The 27833-nt window shown below is 36.3% G+C and overlaps 1 protein-coding gene across 1 annotated transcript in view; it reads right to left on the bottom strand.

Moving 5' to 3' along the window:
• Positions 1-27833, bottom strand: part of E23 (ABC transporter G family member E23) — a 131053-nt gene that overhangs the window by 100378 nt on the left and 2842 nt on the right. Inside the window, exon 2 of the mRNA XM_018517251.1 lies at positions 22225-23202. Within this exon, the coding sequence (XP_018372753.1) occupies positions 22225-22337 (113 nt within the window). The 5' untranslated portion in view covers positions 22338-23202. The remainder of the gene's footprint in view (positions 1-22224; positions 23203-27833) is intronic.

Below are 27833 nucleotides of genomic sequence, written 5' to 3'. Positions count from 1 at the left end.
TGCGATAAGAGTGTTTCCCAGCTTCATACGTGGCGTGGGAAAGATTAGCGATACGGTTCGGTAGAGTAAGCCAAGCCGGCGCACTTGTATTACGCGTGCACTACTAAACTAATTAACTACTTTAATGAGCCGCGATATAAGAGGTGAATATACGCGGTACTCACAAACGATGATATCGTAAATTTCAATGGCAACACGTATCGCCTCTTTAATAGTATCGAAGAGGAAAGCGGAATAAGTGACGATAGATTCTTATTTTACAGGAATTTGTTACTGATGTAAAACTATACGTGATGGTTTGATGGTTTCTGTCAAAAATAATAAATTGACCAATATATTTGAGGACAGTATATAGAAGAATCTTTCTCGGAGAAAAAAAAATATCACATCTGTTTGCACTTTATCTTTGTTTCAGAGATCATAACGACTGATATCGTTAGAAATAATATTTTATTGATATTATCATTTTTATCGTAATATTTTAACATAGTTATATAAGAATCGGGTGTTTCTAAACTGCTTTTCCAAATATAGCTTATTTGAAGAGATAGCATATTTAAATAAAGATTCAAGAAACTATAATTCGAGAAATTATAAATCATACAAATTAGCTTATAAATGTTAATAACTATGATAGGGTGCGTATTAAAAAAATCCAAATATATAAATATTTTTAAAAACGTGATCTGTGAATAAAATTAAGTTAAAAGAATTAAATAAGAAAAAATAACATTTTCTAAATCTCTCTCTCTCCGAATGTGTTTTGCAAAAAAAAAGAAGAGAAATTAAGCTCGGTATTTAAAGAGTCTGATATTTTTTCCTCAGACACAAACAGTGCCGAATACGCAATTCTAAAATAGGAACTCCGAAATTATACACAGATATGTATACAGGGCGAATATCGAGAGTACTCTAAAAGATTTTCATGACGATATGATCGAAACTGTTTTAGAAATACAGATCGAAGTTAGAGAAAACTTTGTATTGTTTAAAATTTCATCAAAAAATAATTCGAGTGGTTTTCAAGATTTGTGGGAAAAAACGAAATTTTCCTTTAACTTTGACACCCTATATAGATACAGTCAGGTGAAGTTTTCATCTTGAATTTGTGCGAGAAATTATCTGTTAAAATCTTTTAGAGTATTTAGTATCCACCCTGTATACTACGTGTCTAGTAATCGTGCTCTGATGCAACGAGAGTGCAAAGAGAGTTGCCTCCCGGTCCGCCTGGAGACTCTGGTTTTTCGCAGGTGCACCGTAGTCCGGTCCAGGACAAAAATGCGATACTGCCGTCAAGTCGACGCGCAGCAATGGAATATTGGCCGCGCTACCGGAGTCGGAGCTCGCTCGTACATTAACATATTTAATATGTCGCGAGTGCATATACGTCGCGCGCGCGCGCTCGCGTGCGTTTTGTATATGTATATATACGCACGCATATACCGGCGCGTGCGCGGCACTATGCACTCGACCGAGTCATTGACCCGCGTATAAAACACATACACGTACGCGTCGCATCGCCGCCACCGTGCGAGCGAGTGAACAAACGAACGTGCGCACGTTCTCTCGTCTAACGACGATGACGATGTTGACGACGACGATAGCGGAATTGACGGTCTCGAAGGTGGTATAGCGATGGGTGCAACGGCGGGTGCAGGCACTTGTAGCGTTGCACAATGCACGGTGTCGTCGCTCGCGCGGGGATTGTGCGCTCCTCGTTATTATCGTTGACGGGCAGACACGAGAGAGCCGCGAAAATGCGTTGGGAAACTTCCAACATGCAGCCGGCTGCGGAACTCGTCGAGATATGCAATTCTACGCGTTGACGACGACGACGACGACGACGACGACAAGTCGCTTTCACATGGACACGCGTCGCAGGATTTGTTTGAGGGCCCCCTACGAATTCAGAGGGATGAAAAGGCGTGTTCTCTCCCGCATTTTTCGACGCATTCTACTGGGAAGAAACTCTTTTTCATATATTATGAAATATTATTATGAAAAGCAGCGAGTAATTTGTACGAAGTTTTATAGTGGAATTGTTCGAAATTGTGTAGATAAGATTTATCTCTCTTTTATCTTTCTTAGGGTCGGTTGTTCCATCTTCAGATAAACTATGTGGCAATTTATCTATTGGACAAACAAAAGAGTAAAGCATAAGAGAGTAAGACAGTGAGATGAAGTTTACCGAAAGATGGAACTATATGAATTTTCGGTAAAGCCGTGAAGCCCATATTAGACTAGAGATTAAGATTTAGATTGAAATTAACCAATCGGAAGAAAGAAAACCAATATCAGGTTTGGTAAACTTTGCTTTGATTAGTCAAATTCAATCTCAATCTCAATTTCAATCTCAATCTTTGGTCTATTTAGACACGGGCATAAGATAATAAAATAAATTTGAAACAAGCGCAAAAAATGAGCAAAAAGATTAAAAATACTAATTTGTTTAAGATCGTTCAAATACATTTTCAATAAAAATCTGTGTTATTTTATATTTTCTTGGTATCATCACTTTTTTAAATTAGACATGTAACAAAAATTTATTCGATCCAAATCCATTTCACGCTAAAAGACCTCAGATGTATCTTTACATATTAAATTTATTTATTCACTCTATAAGTTTATCGATTCACTTCCACTTGATCGAACAATCCATAAATAAAATATCTGATAGCACAATCTACATATATATCAATACAGACAGTAATAAAGAATTTAAATTTTGTTATAATGAGGATTTGGCTCTGTTCGTTGTAATGAAATTTGAATGCAGTTCAGGACGAAAATAGAAAACGGGTCAACCAAATGTCTCGTGCATGTTACAAAATTGCGTATTAACTAGCGCCACGTGTCAACCCAGGCTGCGCTCCCAAACGGTAAATAATGAAAATTGGAAAAATCAAAGTTCAACGACTCGGTTAAGATCATCTCACGATAATGTAAGTACAATAATTAAATTATGGCACTCAAGAGGGACAAAAAATCCACAATTATACGGATATGATAAGAATTTTACGTAGAAGATGCGTCATAATTAGGCGAGAAGCCGCAAAGATTTCTTATTGCGACGACATCGCGCAATCAGTCGACTAAGAAAAGAGTATCAATTATAAAAGGGTATCAATTATCGTTATTATACGACTCATTAAAAACTAGAGCAACTCGAAACTCGACGACGCCGTCGTGTCAATCGCATTTGCCGGCGATAGTGCCAGTTTCCAGATAAAATGGTTCCCAACGAAAACGCAGTCTAGCTGGAGAGATTTTTCACGACGCGAATACTCAGTGGAGAGTAAGAGAAACGCTATCTATAATCCTCATTACGACAGACAGCGTACATATTCCTCGCGAAAACGCGTGCGATTAAGAAATTGTGCAGCAGGGTTAACCGCGACGGCTTTAATTGGCGGTTAACGTAATGCTGCGGTGACAAAGGTACACCTCTTACAGGCCCGTTCGCTCATAACGTAATCACCTTGACGCGCGTATATGAAACGTCTGATGCCTGGGATCTTGTGTACACAAAACGACTAAAGTTTAAACTGCGCAGTTTGGCATAAAATCTCTTATATTTCCAGTGTTTAAGTAAAACAGCTTGAGTAATATATCTAATTCAGTCTTCAATTTCACAACTCTCAAGCAGAGTCAAATTCGATCGATTCAAGATTCAATGTTTAACAATTTTTAACAAAATTACATTAATTTCGAGTCTCCATGTTTTAGTTAGATGGATCTCTATCCCTCCAGTCGAAGAAATAAAAATTTTAATACGTTGAATATATATTATATTATAAATATTTCAAACTTAAATAAATTATTTCGATCCAGGGCACGTAATCCTTCTGCTAGCTATAGTTATAATCTTCCTAGTACCAAATTTTATATTCCAACGAATAATATTTTCAGCAGCATCCTTTGAAAATTCAATCCTACATAAAAAAAAAAAGAACCATTAAAACGGGAGCATATCGTCGCTTGAGTGAAAAGCGATCGCGAGATACACTCATCGTCGAACTTGAATCGTCATCGCTTGGTAACGCGTGTTCCTGCAATCGCGACGCATGGGGTCAGCCAACCACGACATTCGAAGGCCCCGCTGACCAGTGCAGTGGCGCAGACCGCGCGAAGGGCCCGTAAAAAGTAGGAGAAAAGGGAGGTGTAAGGAGAGGGAAGGAGGGAGGGAGGGAGAGAGAGCCGCAGGACCCACTTGAAACGGCTGCGAAGGACCGTAGTTGTTGACTCGCTGACTGACTAAACTAATGACATCGTTACTGACTGGCCTGGCCTTATGCTTCCCTCTCCATCCGCTCCAACTCTCCCTCTCTCGATGCTCTCCCCCGTCGCGTCGTCCCGCTATCGCATCGCCCTCTCCCCCACACCTTCTGCTCTTCCCTACTACATGCACCTTCTCGGTCGCGATACCGCATCGCGCGGCGGACATCGATGCACCGATGCGCACTCTCACGCGCGCGTTCGCGCACATTCACGCAGCCGCGCATTGAGCACAGACTGCCTGCGCTCACTGCCCGAGTTCAACGATCTCTCGCGGATCGCACCGTCTCGCTTTATCTCGCCCCGGTCGATCCACCGCGTGGTCTTCCTCTCTCTCTCTTTCTCTCTTGCACACGCGGTCTCACACCGAGTATCGTCACCACACGTCTCTCGCGCCCCTCGTCACCAACCCGACACTTCGTATCTCGTTCTGTCTCTTCCTGCCTCTCGTCCTTTCCTCTGTCCTCCTTCCCTCCTTTTCTCCCACCTATAGATTCCTCCTGCTTCTGTCCTCTCCCTCCTTGCCGCCCTTTCTTCGCCACACGTTCCCTTCTCTGTCGCTACTCTCGCGGTTGCACTTTGCTGCTCTCTCTCTTCGTTTCCCGCACCGACGGCAATACCGAGCGCAACGGTCCCGAGCGGCAATGCGGACGACGCAGATGCACGCATTGGACTCTACAACGTTGGACGTTAATGGACTAGCGCGAGAGGAAAAGAGAGTGCACCGATCGGTATGCGAGCGGATTGCTAGTGTTACAGATGACTCGTTACGTTAGGCGATAATACGTAAATTGCATACAGACACGGCTATGTTTGGCCCAACTGGTACAGAATTATTCCATAATGAAAAGAAGAACAGACAAATGTTTAAAATCTTTATTAAATGTCCACGTTTCTACCCCAATGTAGATTAATTTCAATCTAGGTCTCTTTTATTCTTTACCTTTTTCTAATGTTCAGAACTAAATAAAGAGATAGAAATAAACGACATAAAAAATCCTAAAATCGGAGAGAAAATCAACTTGAAAAATTTGTTAAGTAATTAAAGAGATAATTGTGAATAAGACTGCATATATAGTATTAAAGTATGAAATTTATAAGCTACATATGTTGTGTTATTTTCATCTTATAATTAATAAACCGTTTCACAAGAATGAAAATCATTTCGATACATTTTATTTTACATTTTATTTTAATTAAGCATTATACATTATATAAAGTAGATTCAATTTTTATATTGCTTCTTCGCTGCTAATATCATTAGATGTACCAAATATTATTTCACGATAATAAATAATTGAAAAGAAAAATAAATTAAAGAGAAATTTAACATAATTGAGAAAATTTGTACTTTATTAGATTATTTAATGTGTTTTCGAGACACACATAATTTAGCATCTTATTTTAACACACCTCACGTATTTGCACTTTCACGATATACACATTTTATATATTTCTTTCCTACTATATTGTATTTAATATATATATATATAAAATACTGCAATGTTTAGTAGATAATAAATTACACCGTATTACGATAGATTTCATCTGATAATTATAAATAAGAAAGAATTCTCAGGAGGACGTCGATGCAATCTGAACGCGACTCGCTATGCGATGCGTGTTTGCTTGCATTTACACGCGCACGGTGCAAGCAAGCGAAGCGGCAAGCGCGCGCGCTCGCGCGCGGATGTCGGATACCGCCGAGAGTGAGAGTTCTACGAGATACGCACTCTACGCGTTGACACACAGCGTGCCTTTTGTGTATACACGCTCCAACTCCTACATCGCGCCTCGCGCCTCGCGCCACGGAGTGTGCGTGCATATACGAGTGTGCGAGACGAGCAAATGCGAACATGTGTAAACGTCCAAGACTTGGTCGCGTTTGCAAACGATGCGGGTACAATGTACCGAACGCAATTCAGCATCGTTCTCTACATCCGGTACATCGGTACGATTCGATTACACCTGCTGGCAAGTAATATCACATGCCTGAACCGATCCCGTTTTCATAAGAGAAATTCGGAACGATTTCAAGAACGACGCTTCGTTCGTTGAGTCTGATCGTTATATCGATTAAATCTGATTTAATTAAATTTTATAAAATTAAGGAACTGAATTCGGAAAATTATAATATATAGCTACATTTCGCTACAGTGACATTATTAAAAAAACAAAATTCATTTTCCAGAAAATGAATTTAAATGTATTGAATCAAGATTTTGTGTAATATTAATTTGATGTAATAACTGATTATACAGAAATAAAAATATATTTTTCTTTATGTTTCCCTTCCTCTTTTGGAAGCCACTTAAAAATTTTTGAGTTATGTCGTTATATATCGTAGCAAATGAACGATATGACAGTAAATATAAAGCAAATAAAAGAATGTTTGCGTATGTACATATCTGAAGAAACAGCGCTCTTATTTCTCAAGCTTTTATCTCGAAAGCTAGTGTAATTTTTTCGAGGTCACGAGTTAATTTAAACATCACTTTCTGTAGTGCCGAATCTGAACTCGAACCAAAATTACGATCGGCTTCGATCGTCGCGCGAAAGCTCGGAATATGGAACTAAAAATATACATAGAGAGAAATCGCGTTTATACGTTTCATCGTACTATATAGCCAGCACAAAGTCCTAAAATTACATCGAAATTACGCCGATTCTCAATGCCCCCGCCTTCAAACGAACGCGTATCGCGAGACACGCCACGAAAATCGCATCCGGCGAAAGTGTGACGGAATTGAGGTAGGCGCGTCAATTACGGCGCATCATGAGAAAATCACCACCGTAAGTACGTGACACGGACGAAGCAACATAGTCAGAATTGACCCCCGTGCTTAAAGGTCAGTGCGACGCGGTAGTAACGACTCGATGACCCACCATGATTGTACATATATTGCCCATCTTATCAAACGGCGCGCCGTCGACATTAAATTCTATCATTTCTTCATCCCTTCGCCTCCCCTACTTTCGACCTCACCCTCGCTCTTCAACGTCGGACTCGCCGATCACGAGGAGGATCTCTCAAGACCGCAAACGTGATGATCGTTCAATAATCTACGCGACAGAAGACACTTTGTTCGAATTTAGCATATTGATAAAATAACGTCTGCATTCAAATGTCAAATAAATTTATGCGTACAAGTATAAAGATTTCTACCTTATTTTTCAGTCATTCACGTTATTCGAAGGATTTTTCTTTCTAGGAAAAATTGTTTGGAAAATTTATAAATTTGTTTTATTTTATTAATTTGTTTTTACTTAAAAGTGATTAAGTCAAATAAATCAAGGATCTGTTAAACTTTTACATTTTTAATAGTTTGCAATTAAATTATTCATGTTTCATTATTGAAATGAGCACACGAAATACTTTACACAACCGTTAATCGATATTTCCCTGCAAATAGTGTTTATAATATAACTTTTTGATCTCTTCTCAATTGAATTATAATTTAAATTGTTTCACTTTTAATAATTTAACGTTACAAATAGCAGCCACTTATTTAGAATTCATTACATGTACATAGTGGTCCAAAATACGATAATATAATTAATAATGTTTGTTGGTAGAAAATTCTTCGTTATACGCAATCTACTGAATGGTGTTTTAGGAAGTGTCAATAGAATGGAAGATTGTGTTCTTTTGGTCGACAGATCGAATATTCCTTAATCACTTTTTTTTGGCCGGTTGAGGTAGATTTATCGGAGAAAAATAGATTTGTCTTTTACGGAATGCACCTACATCGCCTTAAGAACAGACTCGGAGTCTAATGAGTTTGCGACCGATCGTATCTTTGCCCTCGTAAACAAAAGTTTTACGATCGGTGCGCCTACAACGTGCATCATCGACACGACTTTTAATAGATTCTGTCGGCGCGGCTGCAATAATCGTGTCAGCAAGAATGTTTATTGCCTCCAGCTGGACAGCTTTTTAAGAACTGGTCGGTGAACACCGTGCCACACAGAGACGTATCCCAACCTCGGAATTCCAAATCGAAAGTTCCCCTCATATCTTTAACACGGACGCATTAAAAAATGATGACTGAAACTTAGCGATATCCGAATTCTCGCGCGCCGTTTTGATTTTTATGAAGGTTTATTTCTCCGAGAAAATATTTGAAATATTGTTTTTGTAACTATCACTCTATAACATTTCTGGCCAATACAAATATTATGGTACGTAAACGTTAATGTACACATATATTCATCTTTAGTAAGTAAGATATCAGTTTTTTAAAACCGTTTATATCGAAAAAAAATACATATTGAAAATTTTATATTAAATGTCAGGAAATACGCAACTACACACACAAAATAAATTAAGATTGCAGTCCTTCAGTGTTTGTCATCGAACGTTACATCGTTTTGAATTAGATTACATCCTTTATATTTCTTCAAGTCACACTGATTTTACTCACTACTGAAACGATCATAGCTACGTTCTGAATTTAACGATAATAATCTGAATTCAACTAAACTCCCTCTCTCTCTCTCTCTCTCTCTCTCTCTCTTCTGTCGAGAGATCAGAGGAACAGTAATTGCACACCCCTCTTCGCTTTCGGCTCAACGACGAACGCAACGGGCAAAGTGTTTGATCTTCCGTCGCAGACGCAGAGGAGGAGGTTGCGCACGGCTATCAACGATCGCGAGAAAATAATCGCATTCTCGAGAGCGCGGCGCGGCGCGGTGCGGCGCGGCGGTACCCAGGCATAATATGCGTCTCGGCGCGGCGCGGCGCGGCGTGCGTCGTCGTCGGGCTCTAAGGCTATTTCTGTACGAGCGCGGAGCGGTCGAGTACGAGCTCCGGCGCGCAACAGCAGAGATACCGACACAAGGGTGAACTAGTCAACTGTCTCCCATTTGAAAGAACTGCAATCTCAACGCTATAGACAACAGCAGAGATAGATGGACAGATAATTTATTATCGTTCTAGAGCTGTGCCCTCTAAGAACAAACAAATCAAAGCAAAGATAACACAGAGAGCAGAGAAAATTGATAAAAATTTTTTAAAATCAGTTACAAAAAAAAATAATTAATTTAGCAACAATAAAATGAAATTAAAAAATCGAATACAAAATGTGATGAGTACAAAATTAAAGAAAATTAGTTACAAAAAAAAATGAGAAAAGAAATAAGAGAGCAAAAGGAGAAGAGAGAAAGAAAATGAAAGAAAAGGAGAAAATTTTATATATGAACTAATTGATAAAAATAAAATAAAATTTCATATTGAGGACATTAATATTTAAGTCTTTAAATCGTTAAACGTTAAACTAGCATAGCAGCTTTATAAAGATCGACTGCGTGTCACACCACAGAGTGGTGAACATCCACACTCTGCAAACCTCAAAGTCGGTTTAATCTGTTTAACAACGACGATGCAAAGGCACAAATCGTACCATTGTTTCAGCAAGGAGCGACTCAAAGCAAATAGCATTGTGCTGTACTTTGTATTGAAACGCGTTGCGTGTATCGGAGCGAAGAAACTGGGACGGCAACAAGAGCGATAACAAAGGAGCCACTGCAACGCGTTCGCAACCGTATAATATAGATATAGAGTGTTGCGGAGAGTTATCCCGTTATTTTTTTCAGCCTAAAAATAATAAGATCACTTTTTAGGTGCTGAAAAAAATCTTAACTTGAAAGTGATTTTCTCTTAATAAAAACATAAACTTTGACAAACTTCTATTACAAATTGTTATAAGCGATCAAGTATTAAACTTTAAAACGTTTAAAGTATAATGAACAGAATCTAGTCTCTTATTTATTTTAGATGAATTCTGCTTGGCATATATATATATATATGTATGTATATATAGTTTTAAATCGCAGTCTAATTGAAAATTAAGTTGTGAAATAAGGAGATGCAATTAATTTTATGTAAAAAATGTAACAAATTGTTGATTAAAGATTTCATGACTGAAAAAAAAAAGATATTTCTGTTATACCTTGTACGTAATGTATATTTGTTTACGGTGTGGACGCATATATATAGATATACAAGTGAATAGGTGACTAACCGTTATCTCTTCCCCATATTTTTTTCATATGTGTTTGTAAAAAACACACATACACACTGTCTTTTTCTCTCTTTCCCTTTCCTTCCTCTTTTATACACACATGTATTATATTTTGTTATATTATATAAAAACATTTCATATAATATTCTATATTCAAATATTCTTATACACAACATTATATTTTATTTAAAATTTTTCTGATTAGAATTTCATGAGATAATTGGAAATAAAAATTTCCAAATAGTGTATTTTATTTCATGCTAAATATCACTATTATATATTACAGTTTCCTTGTTAGGAAAACAAGCAAACACGCTGCATCTGTAAATTCATTGCAACAAGCACGAAGCCGCCTTTGTTATCCACCCAATGCCGGCTGCCAAATATGTCCCTTGCCGTAACCGTAATCGCGGCACATGATCGGTAATGAGTATGCCCGGTAAAATTGGCCACTAAATCTAAAGTACATAACAGCGGTGCTCCTTTCAATTCGGCTTACGGACTGCACTCTCGTGTTTAACAGTCGGGAACGTGATTTCCGGCCCCGTCGTTCAGTTCATCGGAACGTCCTTGGCTCTCTCTCTCTCTTTCTCATTTTTTGCGAACGCAAAATGGAAGAGGATACGTTAGATCGTGTTACAACGCGATAGATAATAAGCGAGCCTCTGAGAGTCGTTCCTCGCGTGAGGTAGGTCAGCGTTACGCTCGCTAGGTTATCCCTGGCATCTCGTATTTCTCGAAGCAGGATTGATTTAAATTCCTTCTCGTGGAGACACTCTCGGAGCAAAGTCTTCAAGAACGGGACTGCATTTACAATTGGAATAGATAAAGACGTATCACAAGAGTATTATCGCGACTTTTATAAGTATAGATTGATTTAATATGGTTGTTTTCATCCATGCAGAAATCCGCAATAATAATACATAATTTATTATCAATTAATCCTATTATGTGTAAAAAGCTGTTCGCTTTAATTTATATTATTTTTATATATTTTAATTATAATAAAAAAAATATCTACTTCTCCCGTAATTATTCTAAAATAATTGCGTTTAATAATGCAACTTATTTTCCTTAAAAATTTTGAATATATGTATATTTCTTCTTTCTTTGTGGTTACCTACTCACGTGAGTTTCTGTACTTTGCATAAGAAAGAAAACAAAAGCTAGGTTAATGGAAAATACGCGGTTCTCGCAGTTGAAGCTACCTATGATGTTGTTCTCAGTTCTAGGAAAAAAAAAACAAAACAAAACAAAAGCGTTTCACCATCTTTCTCGTTACGCACGTCAAGGTGATGTACTGCGTCTAAATACCAGCGCAGCGGCATAATGAATCTCATTGGAATTTCTCACATTATAGTGTAGAACCTCGCAAGCGATGCGATTTTGTGATGCAGCGAGTATGTACGTGGGTACACCCTATTACTCGCGTGACCCCACCGGGGACGAATTATTAACCATAAATTCGTACCACGACCGCACTCGGACGTCCCTCCAAATAAGAAGCAGCACATCGAGCAGAAGAGCCTCCTCCGGCCACCTCCGGCTCGCCCCCCGCTCCGCTTCGTACTGCATGGGGTCATGCGGCTTGTCTTAAACCGTGGCACATTTGCATTCCTCTCGGAGTCGACCTCAGACATTCGTGTGCTCCGCAGGCAAGGTCAAAACGGCTATTCTCCCTATCGCGCTCATCGCAGATAGTTCTCGATAACGGGCACAGTTTGTATGGTCTGCATTCATTCTTATATACATTGTCAAGAGAGAGATATATAGATATGTCAAGGATACGCGATACAGAGATTACGTTTGTTTTTTCCACGTTTTTCAAGTTTTGCACTTTTTGTATACGTTCCATAAGTTTTGTGAAAATGATAATAATCTTTGAACAGAAGAACGAATTCGCAGTCGCTATGATAAACATGCAATGTCATGCCGTTAGAACTTGTTTTATATATCTACTAGAAATAATTAAGTATTATATAGGGCAGGTGTAAATTTGTTTTGTATCTTCTATATATCTGAGAGGGAGAGAGAGAGAGAGATGTGTTATATATGTACATACAATAGATGCGAGAGTTACAGAGAAAAGTAGAATGTAAGACTTGAAGCGTCGAATGGCTTGCCACTGGGTGCGATTGACTCTGTAGATCCGAGTTCAATCCTACTTGCACCCACATCACGAGATTAAGAGATCTTTGATCACCAGCGCCGTTCGAATCCGCCGTTAACTTGTAGATCTTCATATATCAGTGAATAGATAGATATATGTAATCCTTCGTATGGATTCCTCTTTACTTGGTGGCAGGTGTTTTATCAAATTTATAGCTCTGCTTTGAACAAGCAGTTCCTTGCACATTATTTTCTACTATAAGATGCCAATCATCTTCAATCGAACATTTTTGTTTCACTGTTCACTTAATACTGAACGTATCTCACTTGAAGAAGTATTTACTTCTCTTTTTAAAATTAATAGTAACAATAAAAAACAAGCCCATTCAAGCCAACATCTGTTTTTCGGATGCACAATTTATTTACGTGTGTAATCTTTTAGTTAGAGAACCGTTAAGCCAAAAATTTGTAACTTTATATTTAGAGTAATTTTAAATTGTGAAGATTGGTTATATATTGATATGACTATTTATTATATAGCTAATCTGGTAATTGGATAAAGAAGAATGGACAGGATTGTCACGGAGCATGATATTAGAAGTTATGAATACTAGACTAGCGTTTTAAATATGATATCGATAAGGACCAAAATGTAATGGTCGAAACGTTTATTATTTAATTGATATGATTTGTTTAATTCACACGTAAATAAATTATGCATTCGAAAAACAGATGTTGGCTTGAACGGGCTTGTTTTTTATTGTTACTATTGATTGATTCTTTCGAGCCTATTTTGAGATAGTTGTTTTTAAAATTACTCATATAAAAGATCAAAGGATATATAGAGAGATTTCTTGTTCTTTTTTTTTTCATACGCTGTCTCAACGTGTAGGCGCCTCCCTCTCATATATCAATACGCACACGCTGATCGTACACAAAGTATAAGGGAACCTATAGTTTAAACGTCAATTTTAAACGGCAATTTTTGGATGTTTCCTGGACAAGAGTATACTCTACTCGGTGGTGTGCCATTCAATTGCCCAATTCGGTCTACCATTGCCTTCCGAGAGGAGCTACGAGCGTACGAAATTTTTCGGTTCTGCCGGTGATCGAATCCGGGATCTCTAGTATAGTAAATCAGCTACACCACGCCCGTGCTATATAGTATCGACACTATATAGTATCAGATTTAATTATCGTTTCAGTAAAAAGTAACGATATATTTGGTAGGAGCAGTGGCGACTCACATTAGTTAAATTTGACACTATAGTTAATAGTTAATAGTGCGAAAAAGGAGCAATAATGAATTCGACTATATATCGAGTCAATTGTTATTACAAGAAGAAATAATATTGTTATTTGTTAGAAAGTACTGCACGTATTTTTTAATAAAACCTTCGGCAGCTAATATAATATTGAAGAATCTAATATAAACAGAATTAATGAGAATTTAATATAAATTTTTTCATTCTATGATCATAAATAAAAAAATTAAATTAAATTGTGCACTTTAATAATTTTTTATTTATAAAAAAATCATAAAAAATATATAAATATGTATAATGCACAAGCTCTTAGTCATAAATACGTAAATAACTGTGCAAGATTAGTTCTTTTATTAATCTTCTCTTTATAAAAATTTAATCTTGTTCGATCGAGATAATCAAATTCTCAGAAAACTGGTTCAAACCGTTTGCAATTATAGAATCCCTCGATTGAAATCGTTTATTTAAGAGGAATTAAATGTGTATAACGCAATTGCAACTTGTCACTTCCTTTAATTGCCTAATGCACTAAAATCACCGGCTTATTCATCATCCGAAAGTCGGCCTTGATACCATCCCTATTCCCTCCAGTCCAGCTGTCTCTTTCTCTATCTCCCTCTAGGAGCAGCCGATTTAGGAAGGGAACACCTCGCCTCGCACTCGCACCCGCTGCCTTTCTACGGAAGAACGAGTATACCCAGAACGAGACATACAGTAGAGCGAGTCGCGTGAGGCAGGTCAGCGACGTCGGCTCGCGACGAGGGGAGCGCTTCGTTTTAAACGGGCTTGATCAAGCCATTCGCATTCCTCGTAGTTCATGCGTTCGCCTCGCCCGCCGCCTGCCTGGCAGATTCGTCCTTCGTGTCCGTGCGACGCGATGCGACGCGATGCGACGCGGCACGGTACACCTCATACTGAACAAGCCCGATATAAGCGCGTTAAGACCTATGCTGTACGCGACGGGCGACGGAATAGGGATGTTTACTCAACACTGATTTCGTATCGGGACACTTTGTTCCCGATACAAAATGTTTCTAATATTTCAATCCCGATATATCGGTGCACTTATACTTTTTACCGTCGATACTTCTGTCTTGATAACAACACGAAATCTGCTTTCTTTTAGCTTAAATAACATGGGCGTAGCCAAGAAGAGGCAGGAGGGGCAGTAAACCCCCAAAATCTTAAAAAATAATTACAAAAAAATTACACATTTATAGATTATGCTTGATGAGTCTCTTCAGAAGAAATTAATTTTGGAAAATAAAAAAGAATTAAAGGTAAAAGTTAAAGAAAATTTTTCTGAGAATCTCAGACGGGGTAGTGTTATAAATTTAAGTTTTCCCCCAGTTTTTAAAGAATCAGTTTACAACTTTAAGAGAAAAATAAAGTAAATTAGATATGTGATTTTGTAATTTACTTACTAATAATTAATTAAAAATAATATAAAACAAAATAAATCCAATACACTCGATTACTCTCATCCTTCTCTCTTCGGATTCAAAAGTCTTAACTTTAATTTGAGCTCATCTAAACAAATTCCTGGCAACGCCCATGTCAACTAATGTACACTTTTAAAACTTAAAGTAAAATAGACACATATGTGATATTTGGTGAAAACGAAAAACAAACAATTCTCGTACAATCTAATGCAGGAATGAACAACAAATCTACGGTATCAGTAAGTGCATTCCATTCGATGATACAAGTTGACATAAGTATCGTTCTATGAATGAAAGTTATCCAGCAAGAGATACAAATTGATACAAGAGTCATCCTGTCCTTGTTCGATAATCAGTAAAAAACAAGACAGAATGATTCCTGTGTCGATTTGTGCTTTTGCTGGAAAGTTTTCTTCATTACTCGCTGAATGCCACGAAAGATAGAATGGGGTCGACTTGTATCACTAAATGGAAAGCACCCAGTACCTATCTAAAAAGTTAAAGAATGTCATGGACGGCATTTATACTTGATAATAAAAATGCATAGCTTTTACATGACACTCGTAGTGTTTCGACCGTAATAGTAGAAAATTTTTGGAACCGACAATTTTCATTATTGGTTCATTATTTTTGTTATTATTAATAATAAATGAATTTGAAAGTTAGTCCTAAACAGAATAAACATGAAACATCATATATGTAGCGCCCTTGACACGATGACTAAACACATGAGAAATCTTTTACAAATGACAATTGAAAAATCCTGCACAATTTATGTGAATCAAAAACTAATAATAAGACTGAAAATATTTAGCTCACAATTTTAATTTGAAGTGCTCAAAAAGCATGGCATGATAAAAAATGGCTGATACTATGCGCAAATAAAAACGATTTTTTATTAAAAAAAAATATCGCGCGAAAAAAAGTTAAAAATATAACAGAAAAAATAAAAAAACGTAACAGGATAGGAGATCAAAGAAAATAGCGCTTTGTTGTAAATAATTCAGGATAAAAATCATCGTCCGTTGCAAGTCGGGTTACTTTTTAATCAACGAAATCTACAATTGATTTTTTTTCGAAACGATGATTACAAGAGAATAACGATGATTACAAGAGAGGTCACGGTTTCTTGACAACGGAACGCGACACGGTAGAGCACGTATATACGCGTCATCATTCCGCGGCAAATTGCACACGAAGCTGATAGGTCATTCAAGGACACGTAGCTGCGAAGGCGAATAGCGCATTTTTCTAGTCTATTGATTGCATCTCTACCGAATATAGGGTAATATTCAATCTGCTTAATGACGCGGCCTGCACCGTCCTCGATTTCATCTTACCGTCATGCACGGTGACGGTGAGATACAGTAGGCCGTTTCCCTTTTTTCCTCCTTCCTTTTTTTCGTTCCACTTCTGCACTTAAGCAAAATACTCTCATTGTTCTTTACGCAGGAGTGAACCCGTCTCCTCAGTGTGTCAAGAAACTACGAACCCGATAACCGGCTTACGCTGACGTTACTTGCGCGTTTGCTGTCATCCTTTTCCAAGAAAACGAAAACTTTTTAATCAGACAAAATATCGAAATAAAATTTAAATAAAATAGTCTACAGTAACGTTAAAATTTTAAGGAATATCATTGCGATTTACATACAATAATAAATTTTTATATTTCAATAAAAGACATCTATTTATTTATAAAAATTTTTATACGTGTTAAAAGTACGTAATTATATAATATTTTTATAGATACACTGAGAAGAGCAACTATCAAAATATTAATAATTATTGCACAAATCATGAGATTTCAAATTGGTAAAAGGTTAAAAAAATTAATTAAATAAATAATAAGAAATAGTGTAATAAAAAATCAATAATAGATAAGAAGAAATAAATATAACAAATAATACTTTTCGGGCTTTCACGAGTAATTTTCTTCAGGGGTGCCAAAGGATACCTCTAAAGTATAACAAATACATTTTTTTAATGTAATGGAAAGAATTTAGCTTGTGTTTATTAATTCACATTAATTTAACTTCAATATTTAAATAAACTTTTGAGGAACTCAAATAGCATCATAACATCGCATCCTAGCATTATAACATCGTAAGAAATTATACCTGACATATTACGGTATAAAGGATTTATATTCAGCTTTCTTTCAGTACGATTCATTGATCGAGATCGCGAATACCGATATTCGTTGCAAATCGCGAATGCTACATCATTTATGGGATAGACACAAGTTAATATTAATGCATGACGCATGTTGGCAACCGTAGACATAATATTTATGTTAGGAACATAATAAGAGTTGTTTCGCGCATCATAAATTTTATTTCTTTGTATTTTCATCAATGATATTGTCTTAAAATGTTAGCCATTTTTATAGCATTATATTGATCTCATGTAAAATCTTATCTTGTTCAATTATCCATGCGTCAGATTTTCTTGAAAACGCATGGAATATTCAACACCGTTTTCTTTAATATATAAGTTATTGATTAAATTAAATTATTAATCACCTGAGACAATTTGCGAGATGTCATGGGAGCAGAAGGCATCTACACGGAAAAGTCTTTCCTCCTTTCGAACAGAGCAGATCAATGATCATCTCCATGAATAGAAAGAAAGGAGATCGTGTTTTGAATGCAACATTGTAAAAACAACATCGGGAGAAATCCACTTATCGGGAGACTTTTATGGCGGTGCTACGTCTGCTGCTGCGGCGAAACGCCGTAGATTTCGAAGTAGCTATGCGAATTTCTCGCTCTCGCGCAAACCGCAACATGCGAGCTCGATTACTTCACGGAGAGAAATAAGTGTGTGTGTGTGTGTGTCTGCCATAAATATATATAAAAAAGAAAACTCTTTTACCTAGCCTCCTAAAAGTCTTTCATACATAGTCTTTTACTTCGAGTTTATTCTATATATAAACGTAATGCTTGAAATATTCACTGTTATTCTACCTTAAACCGTTGCATACTCTCCATCTTTCTCAATGTACTCTTCGTTTTTATCAATATTTTTTACTTCACTTTTGCGATGCTTTCTATGCGGTCTCACAAGTGTACTTACATATTTATATCTGAATACTTCAATATGATATATATCTTTGATTTTACAAATACACCCTGTTAAATTCACAATATCAAATTATATCCAAAATTTCAATTATTTTTAATCATTTATATAGGTCGCCACTGTTCCTACAACAATAAGTTAAATAATTTAACTAAAAAAAATTAAATTTGACTCAAATTTAGTTTAATATTTATTAAATGCATACGTCAATATGCACGTTATTTACTTTGAAAATAACTACAGAAATGGATTGATTACATTGTGACATGTATGAAGTCACTGCTTCTTTTTTTTAAGATCCCTATTTGGATTTCCAATCCACTACGAAGGATCAGTGTCATGTGACAAAGAAAGATTCAGCGATAACCTCCTCGGGGAACAGAGGCTTCGCTTGTTGACAATTCTTATAATATCGTATCAATTTAAAGTAAATACTCAAATAGGCCTTAAGCATTTCATATAATTCGCAATAACCTTCAGTAACTAAATCACAAAGAAGGAGCAATGAGTTCTTTAAGTAGGACAGGAATTGAGAGTTGCCATTGTTCCTTTAATACTTAACAGCGTAGATTTTATATTTGCAAAAAGAATGGCTAAGCGAAAATTAGTAATGAAATAAGTACATATACATTAAACGTTGAATATCATAAAATATTCCCATTTGCGTACACGGCAGTCATTTACGACTTTACGATAACGATACACATGAATTAATGTCGCGAGGAAGGGATCCCGGAGTGCCGATCTTGCAATTTTGTTTTAATGCGAAGCATCTCGACCCAGAAGGAATCACGTCGGCATATAAGAAACACTCGAGAGTACCGCGCTAATAGGCCGAGATTAGAAAATCGGCACGAGAGGAATAAGAAAACGCCCGTCTCTCTCGGGCGAGAGGAAGAGAGAGGGGAAGGAAGGGATCTCTGCCGGTTTGAGAGAGGCGGCGAATGCGATTGCGATTGCATAGAGAGCGGTATCGCGAGAGAGGCGCACGAGAGTGCACCCTAGCCAGTGGGTCACGCATGGGAAACTGGAACGGTTTCATCTCCAGGCGGAAGACTCGATTTTTCTCCACGGGAGAAACTACCGATTTTTCTTTCGATCGACCGTTTCTAGGTTACAAGTAAATAAGAGCGCGCCGCTCGCATGCGTCGCGCTAAGGAACGGTCTCCCTATTTTCGCTCCGCGACATAATTTTCGTCGGCGACGAGGCAAAGCAGTGCCGTGAATCGTCTCGTGCATCGCGTTTCTTTCGTTCTCGAAAAAATAGAAAGAAAAAGGAAGATCCTGTACTCCGAAATCCGGTTTTTTTTCCCCCCCGATCCGATATCAATTTCTTTGGAACAGGAAAAAGACGCGTGAATACATACTCCGAATAACTATAAATATAACAAATACAGTAACCATTCAAATGTATAGATGAATAATCGAATATTAGTTGACAATCGTTTTGTAGCTTTCATACGTTTTATTTTATGTTTACGAATTATTCGCGAAAATTCACCGCTATAGAGAGGATTAAGCGCTTTATCGTCGCACTTGCGTGTTTGCGAACGTGTCCGAAATGCGGATGTAACGCGCTCGCGGTAACAGTCGCACGAGTGAGTTTTACGTCGATATAAAAATATCTCTGAACGGGCTAAAGTATTTTTTAGATAGCGTGCACATTATCTCGCGAGCGTTTTGTGGAAGATTCATCGATCAGTCAAACTTTATGATATCTACGAATCGTAAGACGTATTATTTATACACGGGCGTGTCATTGATCTGAAGGAGCGCAGCCGCGATAAGTCTCGCCGGTTACTCCGTTATCAGTTAATATATATAAGTAACAACAACGAAATTATATCAATGGAAAGAGGAAACGGAGCGAGAGAGAAAAGGAGAGGAAAAGACAAAGGTGCGAGGTGTAGCGCGGTCAGCACACTTTTCTCGTAAAAATCATAAAGCTCATAATAGCGTGGCGAATCGATTAGTTCCGGCATAAATCTTCCGATCTCGACATGCCGCTTGAATATCGCGCGTATTCGCATAGCCAAACGCCCCTCTACTTGTGAGATACCTACTCCTTTATGCGAGGAGTGGCATTCGCGCGACGGAAAAAGAAACCGCTTAATAGAAAACCAAACCGACGGTCGTCCCGCGAACCGATAACTGTGCGCTCAAAGTGCATGGGTTATCCTGTATTATACCGAGCGATAAACCTGCTTTTTCAGCACGTCGAGACTTTTAATTGTAGAAAAAACGCTATTTCACGCGCTCGCGGCGAGCTTTTAGTCTTTATACATAAATCATTCATACTTGCATATTTCTTTAAAAATTTATTCGGAATCTTTATTTTTAAAAAATCAGCTGTTCGATTTTTGAATTTAAATGTAGTATTTAATTAGACTTTAGATTAATTAACTTTAATTCGATTCGTGACATTCACGTTTCAGTAAGGTGAATTTTCAAGCGATTGAATTATACTTCTTTTGATTACACTTGAAAACATATATACTGCTATTTTATGCTCAAATCAGATATTAAACAATTACATGACATATTTACGACTAATACTCATATATTTATATCAGGGAGTTATATTAGATAATTAATGCAATATTTATATGAATAAGAAATAAAGGGAGCAGACTATTTTGCAGTAAAAAAAAATGCGTTTTCAATTTGTTTTCAAAAAATACGAACTATAAGAATGTATAAAAGAACACAAAGTGCGTACGTATTTACGTTCGGCTAAAGTTATTATCCGGAACCTCTCTCGTCGCCCAGAGACAATATCTATCGCTCGCCTATATTTAAATTCGCGTAAAACTATGTCACTTAAATTCGGAGCTTACCGTATCTTTCTTACGCGCAATACCAACTGTCCCAGATATACTATATATTAGCTTGGAACTAAAGTTCGTAGCGTGTATACAAAGTTTTGTAAAATATTTGGCGATTATAACATTCGGTAGAGCAAAATTTTAACTTTAAAATCTGTTTCTCTAATTGCAGTACGATAACTTTCTTAATCAGAGTTATAAGCAATCAAAGTCAAAATGCTCCTTTAATTTGCAATAACTCAATAATAAAAAATGTTAGGAATGTTTTTTAAGAACGATTTTGTAGGGAAACTTTTCACTTTAAGCTTTCACATTAGAAAGCAAACGAAAAATGTTCGCAAGTTTTTTTGGGGTACGTGACAGGCTCGCAAAGTAAAAAGAAAATTTTCCCGTTTTGTCTAACTTATAATTTTCTGTATATGTATGTATAAAAAATAACCACACTTACAGAAACTCGAAAAATATACTAATCTTTCGAAAGATTTTAAGCTTTAAAACCCTTTATTTCCATTTAAATTTCGTTTATTTTTTGCAAAGTTGCAACTGTTTAAACTCGTAGCGCTATGAACTTTGGTTTCAACCTAATATTTCCATAAGGTTATTTAATAAATCCGAGAATCAAAAATTAATTTAGTCAACTAGTTGGAGTTTATGCTACTTAATATTTTACGAATATCTTTCTTCTATATGACTTTAAAATCATCAATTCTCTCTCTTAGACTTCAAAATCATCTCTTATATTTAAAGTAAATTTTGAAAATTTATGTAATGCAAACAAGACACGTTGACAAGGAAATTAGTATTTTTTTTTTAGAATTTCGATTTAACAGTTTTTAGAGCCTAAGAAGTTTCGACATATTTAAAAAAAAATCTGGCAATTAAATAAACGAAATTAAAGGCGATAATACGTGATGCCAACTTTACAGTTTTTGTCATTTTAAAGTCAATAATCTTTTTTTATTTCAATTAGAATCATTTTAAAGGAAGTAATACTTTTTTATATAACTCGTACTTATGTAAAATTAAAGTAACCCAAGAAAATATCAGACTCTCGAAAAAGAACGTAATTCATGATAATATAGAAAGTTCCTACTCAAGAATCGAAAAATTGTCAGAAATCTTTTAATATTTTTTCAAATATTTGAAGTAGAAATGAGGATGAAAATAGGAAGAAGAGAAGCGTGAATCATCTGGCTCTTCTTACCTGGGAGCATTGATGATCGGCCGGCCCATTGCCCGTTGCTGGCGCTTCTCGTTGACGGGAAGGCGCAGATAATCCTGGTCGCCAAGGAGGAACAAATCCTTTGAAATAATCATGTCCACCGCGGTGGCTGCTGATTAACAGCTGGCCGCCTCTCCTGTTTCGGTCTCCTAAAAGGGCGATCCGCCGCTTGGACAACGTGGCACGTAGACGTCGTGGCCGTCACACACGAGTTAATTAGAGCCTCACTTTTCCGGCACCGCAAGTCACGTTCATCGATGATCAGAACGGACCTGCTACTCGGCACGGACGCGCACTCGACGCCGACGTTAGCATCCTCGCGAACTTCGCGGTAATCGAGCGATTTGCGGAAACCGTCGCGACGATAAGCTCTCACACGTTACACGACTATCGGATGAGAATCGGCGGAGATGGACGAGAGGAAATCTAAATGGTGAAGGTGGATGATCTAGTGACTGCGATTGGATCTTCAACTATGCTGTCCTATCGTCGATTTTAATGTGTAGGTGTGCGTTTTCCTTTCCACGGAGCCGATTGGTCTTCGGAGGCACGACGACCGAGTTCGATCGCTCGAGGAGCACGGATCGCGGGATTCTGGGCACTGAGAACGTCCGCGCGATCGTTTCGTTGGATCGCGATAGTCTCTTCGAGAAGGGGTCTTTTCCCGGCCGGATCGAGAAAGCTCTTGAGTCGGCTCTGACAGAGCCGATCGGTCTTCGGAGATCAAAACTTTAAGTCCAGCTCCTTTTCGTCGTACAACGTGTTACATCGCACGCTGGATTCCGTGGATATACATTAAAGGATCGATGCGATGGTTTTTCGATGTCGAGCTTCTTGAGAGAACGAATGTGTTCGAGCGAATATGGGTCGCCAAGTTTCGCGCACAGAGATCGAGAAGTATTTTTCTCAACTTGCTACCTTTCTTCGTTCGATGCAATCATAAATGGACGTTGTTTTCTTCTGGAACATAAAGTAAGAAACACATACATTAAACTTTGTCTGTACAGAATACAAATGTTATACGTATTTGTGTAAATATTACAACTAAAATTCCTTTTTATTGAATTCCCAGTCCATGATTTGCGGTATAAAGTTTATTATTGAAAAATTTGCGTACGAATTATTTAACTTTGCATTAAAATAATAAAAGCACTCATTCTTACAAATATCAGAAATAGAATTAATCTTTATATTTAATTTCGTATTTATTATAATTTTTATAATTAAACTAGTTATTAATAAGATCGCAATCTGAACTTAGAAAAATATGCACTAAATAAATAAAATTATATTATCCTCATATCTTATGAATAATTCAATATCACTTTACATATTTTTTAGAAATAAAAATAGTATTAAAATAAATTAGATAAAAATATACGCAGAATGCATTTTTGAAGATCCGTTTATATATTTATATAATAAATTTTCCTCAAAACCGTAATAAATATAAAATAATTTCTAGATTTTAAATGCTCATATATGTACACGTATCTTTGTGTTTAAATCTATTCTAAAATTATTTAAAATTATTACGGAATAGTAATATCAAATCCGGTCTATAAATGTGCAAAAATAGACCTTTATTATTTTATTCCCTTCCAAAAACATCGCATCAAACATCGTAAAAAACTGAAAGTATTTCGCTGAAATAATCGAAAATATCCATTATGCGATTTACTAATATAAGACGCATTTTTTATTGAAAATTCGTTCCCCCAAAAACGGTGATATACAAAAATCATGTTACATTGTGTCGAATATAGTTATAGTCATGCACGATAGAATACTATACATATATATATCTCGTTTAATTTACTGCTAACAACGCTCGTATTAATTAAATCCAGCCAAAGATCATTTGAGAAATAGAACACGATGTCACCGACCTACACCGTTTCACACTCGACGTTTTGCTTGCAAGAACTTATTTTGTATTTGCATTAATTTTCGCATGCCAACTGGTATTAGTCACGGGTGAACGAGTCGCTCGAATTCGAATATTAACTAAGGTTTTGACAAGTGTCTCTAATCTAGTAGCTTGTTCAATCGAAAATCGTCGCGGTTGGAACCATGATTCAGTTGAAATGCGTTCGTTTCGTTGATCATTGCCACTTTCCTACGCAATTTAATTACTTTAGAGCACGATACGTAATATGATCTAATTACGACGTTACAAACGTAACATACATGAGTAAAACACGAAACATTTTCTCCTTCAACGTAAACCAGGATTATAGAGCTAATCTGGATATAGACAATCCATTTAATTTAATTCTTTCATAAACATTGGTTGTCAGGTATAACGATTTTTTATTTTTCTTCTTCTACAGAGATAATCATTACAACTAAATAATTACAAATAATTACATTCCTTCGGAAAAATTCTTAAGATCATTCTCTTTTACAATATTAATTTATACATTGTAAAAAATAAAATGTTAATTTTAACTTAAAGACGTACAGTGGATTTCCTGAGACATGCAAAAATGTTAAAATTAACGTCTTTAAGTTAAAATTAACATTTTATTTTTTTTTACAATGTTTATATTACAAAAAGTATTCTTATAATATATATACGTATATATTTTTTTAATGTATATTATTTCTAATATGAAAGGAAAAAATTAATATAAAATATAGTATATTTATGAGAGAAAGAAGAAAACGGTAAAAATAATATCGTAAAAATCCATTATAATAATGTATATAGATATCAATATATAATGCAATATTCTTCATAACCCAATTATGATACTCTAATACTTAGGTGCTATTCTCGTATAAATGCACAAAATATAGATAAGGTGCAGTTATCGAATTGAAAATTTGATTTTAACATCAATTTCTTACAACGATGTTCTGTTATACTTATGTAGAACGAAATTATAATGTTCGTAATGATAAATCTTACAATTCAAAGTTTTAATGTAACATATGTACATATAACTATATAACGTATAGCGTGATACATATGCGCTTAACACGATAAAGTCACTATGAGCTTATCGAACAATTATCTCTTGTACAGAACATTTGATTAAATATTATGCCAGTGCAACTGTGATTACATCACGCAAACGTAATGTTAATCAATAAAATTATACAATTTTAACTTAAACTTTAGTGTTATTATTGTTTTCCTTATTTATAAGTTATAGAAAGTAAAGTTTCTTTCGATATCTGTGATTGACCCAATTAATGATATTCTTTCATGATAATGTAATGGAATTTGTAGAGAGCGTTATTCATGATGATCCTGGCGAGCAGCTGTGTTTTATTTCGGTGATATCCCCAATATTTCATCGGAAAGAATTTGAGAAATCGTCATGAGATCATAAATTTTAAACGCTGTTATACAATTTCCTTGGACTTGAGGACGTGAGAAAAATCGCGTATATACTCGTCCCAATCCGCCCGATTAGAATGTACGACTTGCGCTATTGGAATCGTTCCAAAGTCAATTTGTTCCTTTCGACGCTAAAGTCGGCGCGTCTAATTGTTCTCTCGTAACTTGAAACTTATGCCGACAACGATCATTAACGGACGCGATGAAACACGCACGATGATAAGATCAAGGTTCAGGGCTGCCACGGTTGTTTTGCGAAGTCACACTTACATTATGGACGCAATGATTTATGCGAGAGCCTTCTCGGCCTCGCTCGGTTTAGGGTAGTTCGTCGCGTGCGGACAAATAAATTACGAAATTGTACGTGACAGTCAATGGTCGGCAGCTAAATGACAAAAGATCACGTCACGTTACTCGCGACATTAGCAAAGTAATCGAAAGTGCAAATTCGAAGTTGTCGAGACGAGAGACTACTCTTTGACGCAAAAAACGCTAGACATGCAACTTGCATTAATCCTCCGGAATTGACAATAGATCTATTGGATTCAATTATATAAATTCCCTTTATATCTTATACAAATTTGGATTATTCTTATTAAGGCAGACTTGATATTATTTTTTATACAAGTCACGTCGTTTTGTTTCCGTGAAGTTAATTAATACCTTTTTAATTAACATAATTAGTGCCTTTTTAATTAACATAAATGAAATTACAGACAATTTTACAGACAACATTAGTAGCTGTGTTAAAATTTTTGACGTCAGTTCCGGAAAATTAATCAATTTGCGATTAGCATCACGACGACGACGTTAATTTCGATGATTTCACGATGACGAAGGTCGACGTACCGTGAGAACAGCGAGTGCAACCTTGATCGTCTCATTGAATGTCGCGTAATTTTACGTTACACCGCGAGGAAATGATAATTCTAGTGGTATTAACGCACGGTACAAGTTGCAGGTTGCAACGTTGGTAAGTGTAACTCGTTTGACACAGTCAACGAGGACATTTATTTCCCTGACCTGCAACGTGTCTGTCAGGCACGTACAATAAATTCTCGTTACAAAACTGAGAGAAGCTCTTACGAGCAATCGGAGTGATGAAAAAATCACATAAAAATTGAAAAATTTCTGAGATATAAAACGTTACATATTTATCACATAGATATGACTTTATATGTACACTATTTTATAGTTTACCCAATGACATACATTTCTACATAAACGTACTTTCTTTTTTTAACGAATTGCTATTTGTTCGCAAAAACGGTGTGTGTCTCTCTCTTTCTCATTCTCTCACACACATACATATACATAGATATTTTTTCTAATCAATTTAAACAGTAAACAGCTTGGCAATTAAAACTACACAAAAAATACTGATCACTTCTAGCTCGATATAATACTTATGTACTGTAATTATAAAAAATTTATAATATATTTAATTTTTGGAGGTCAAAAACGTTGTGACATGTAATAAGTAAAATTATACTTTTACTATAACGAATTAAAGTAAAAATTTATGTTTTCGGCTTTATTCTACGGATTCCGTAATTATTTTATTTTAAAATGTCACATTTTTCAAATGTAATCTTTATCAGTTTCTTTCCAAATAAGAATATTTATATTTTCTTTTTGATGAAAACTTAAAGAGTTCTAGATTTTACTTAAAAAAGTGACAAAGAAATAATAAAAATTACATGGATGATCAATAAAATTATTCCCAATTCATCCTTCATTAGTGTTGTGTGTGTGTGTGTATAAATTACAAAATAACTACAAAATCCTAACATATTTAATATAAAGTGTCACGGATCTTCTTGATAGACGAATGAAGAGTGGAATTCTTTTTGATACTTAGCAATTGTTACTCGCAATTTTTAAAAATAAATTTTGCTGTAAATATCTATATATTTGCAGATATAAAATATAGATATAGAATAAATATATAAATTTAAACGTTCTCTATTTCTTACAATAATTGTACTCCCAAAAAGGCTCTCTTCATCTTGGAGTTGAGGTCAACCGGCTGATCCGGTCAGTCCGATACCGCTGGACGGTCGTCCTTTCGATGCGGAAAAGACGACTGACCCGATTCTTTTTTTCTCTTTCCGCGCGACGTCACTTCTTCACTGGTTCGACGTCCGGTGTCGTGCGAATAATTACGAAATTCAACGGGTGCGGTACAGGGGCGCACGTACCTCGTGAATCTCGTCGATCTCGTCGACGGATTTACCGGCGG

This window comes from Trachymyrmex cornetzi, unplaced genomic scaffold (genome assembly GCF_001594075.2).
Source record: "Trachymyrmex cornetzi isolate Tcor2-1 unplaced genomic scaffold, Tcor1.1 scaffold67, whole genome shotgun sequence".
NCBI lineage: Eukaryota > Metazoa > Arthropoda > Insecta > Hymenoptera > Formicidae > Trachymyrmex > Trachymyrmex cornetzi.
Note: the sequence above shows the minus strand (reverse complement) of the source record. Positions and strands in the feature narration are given on the sequence as shown.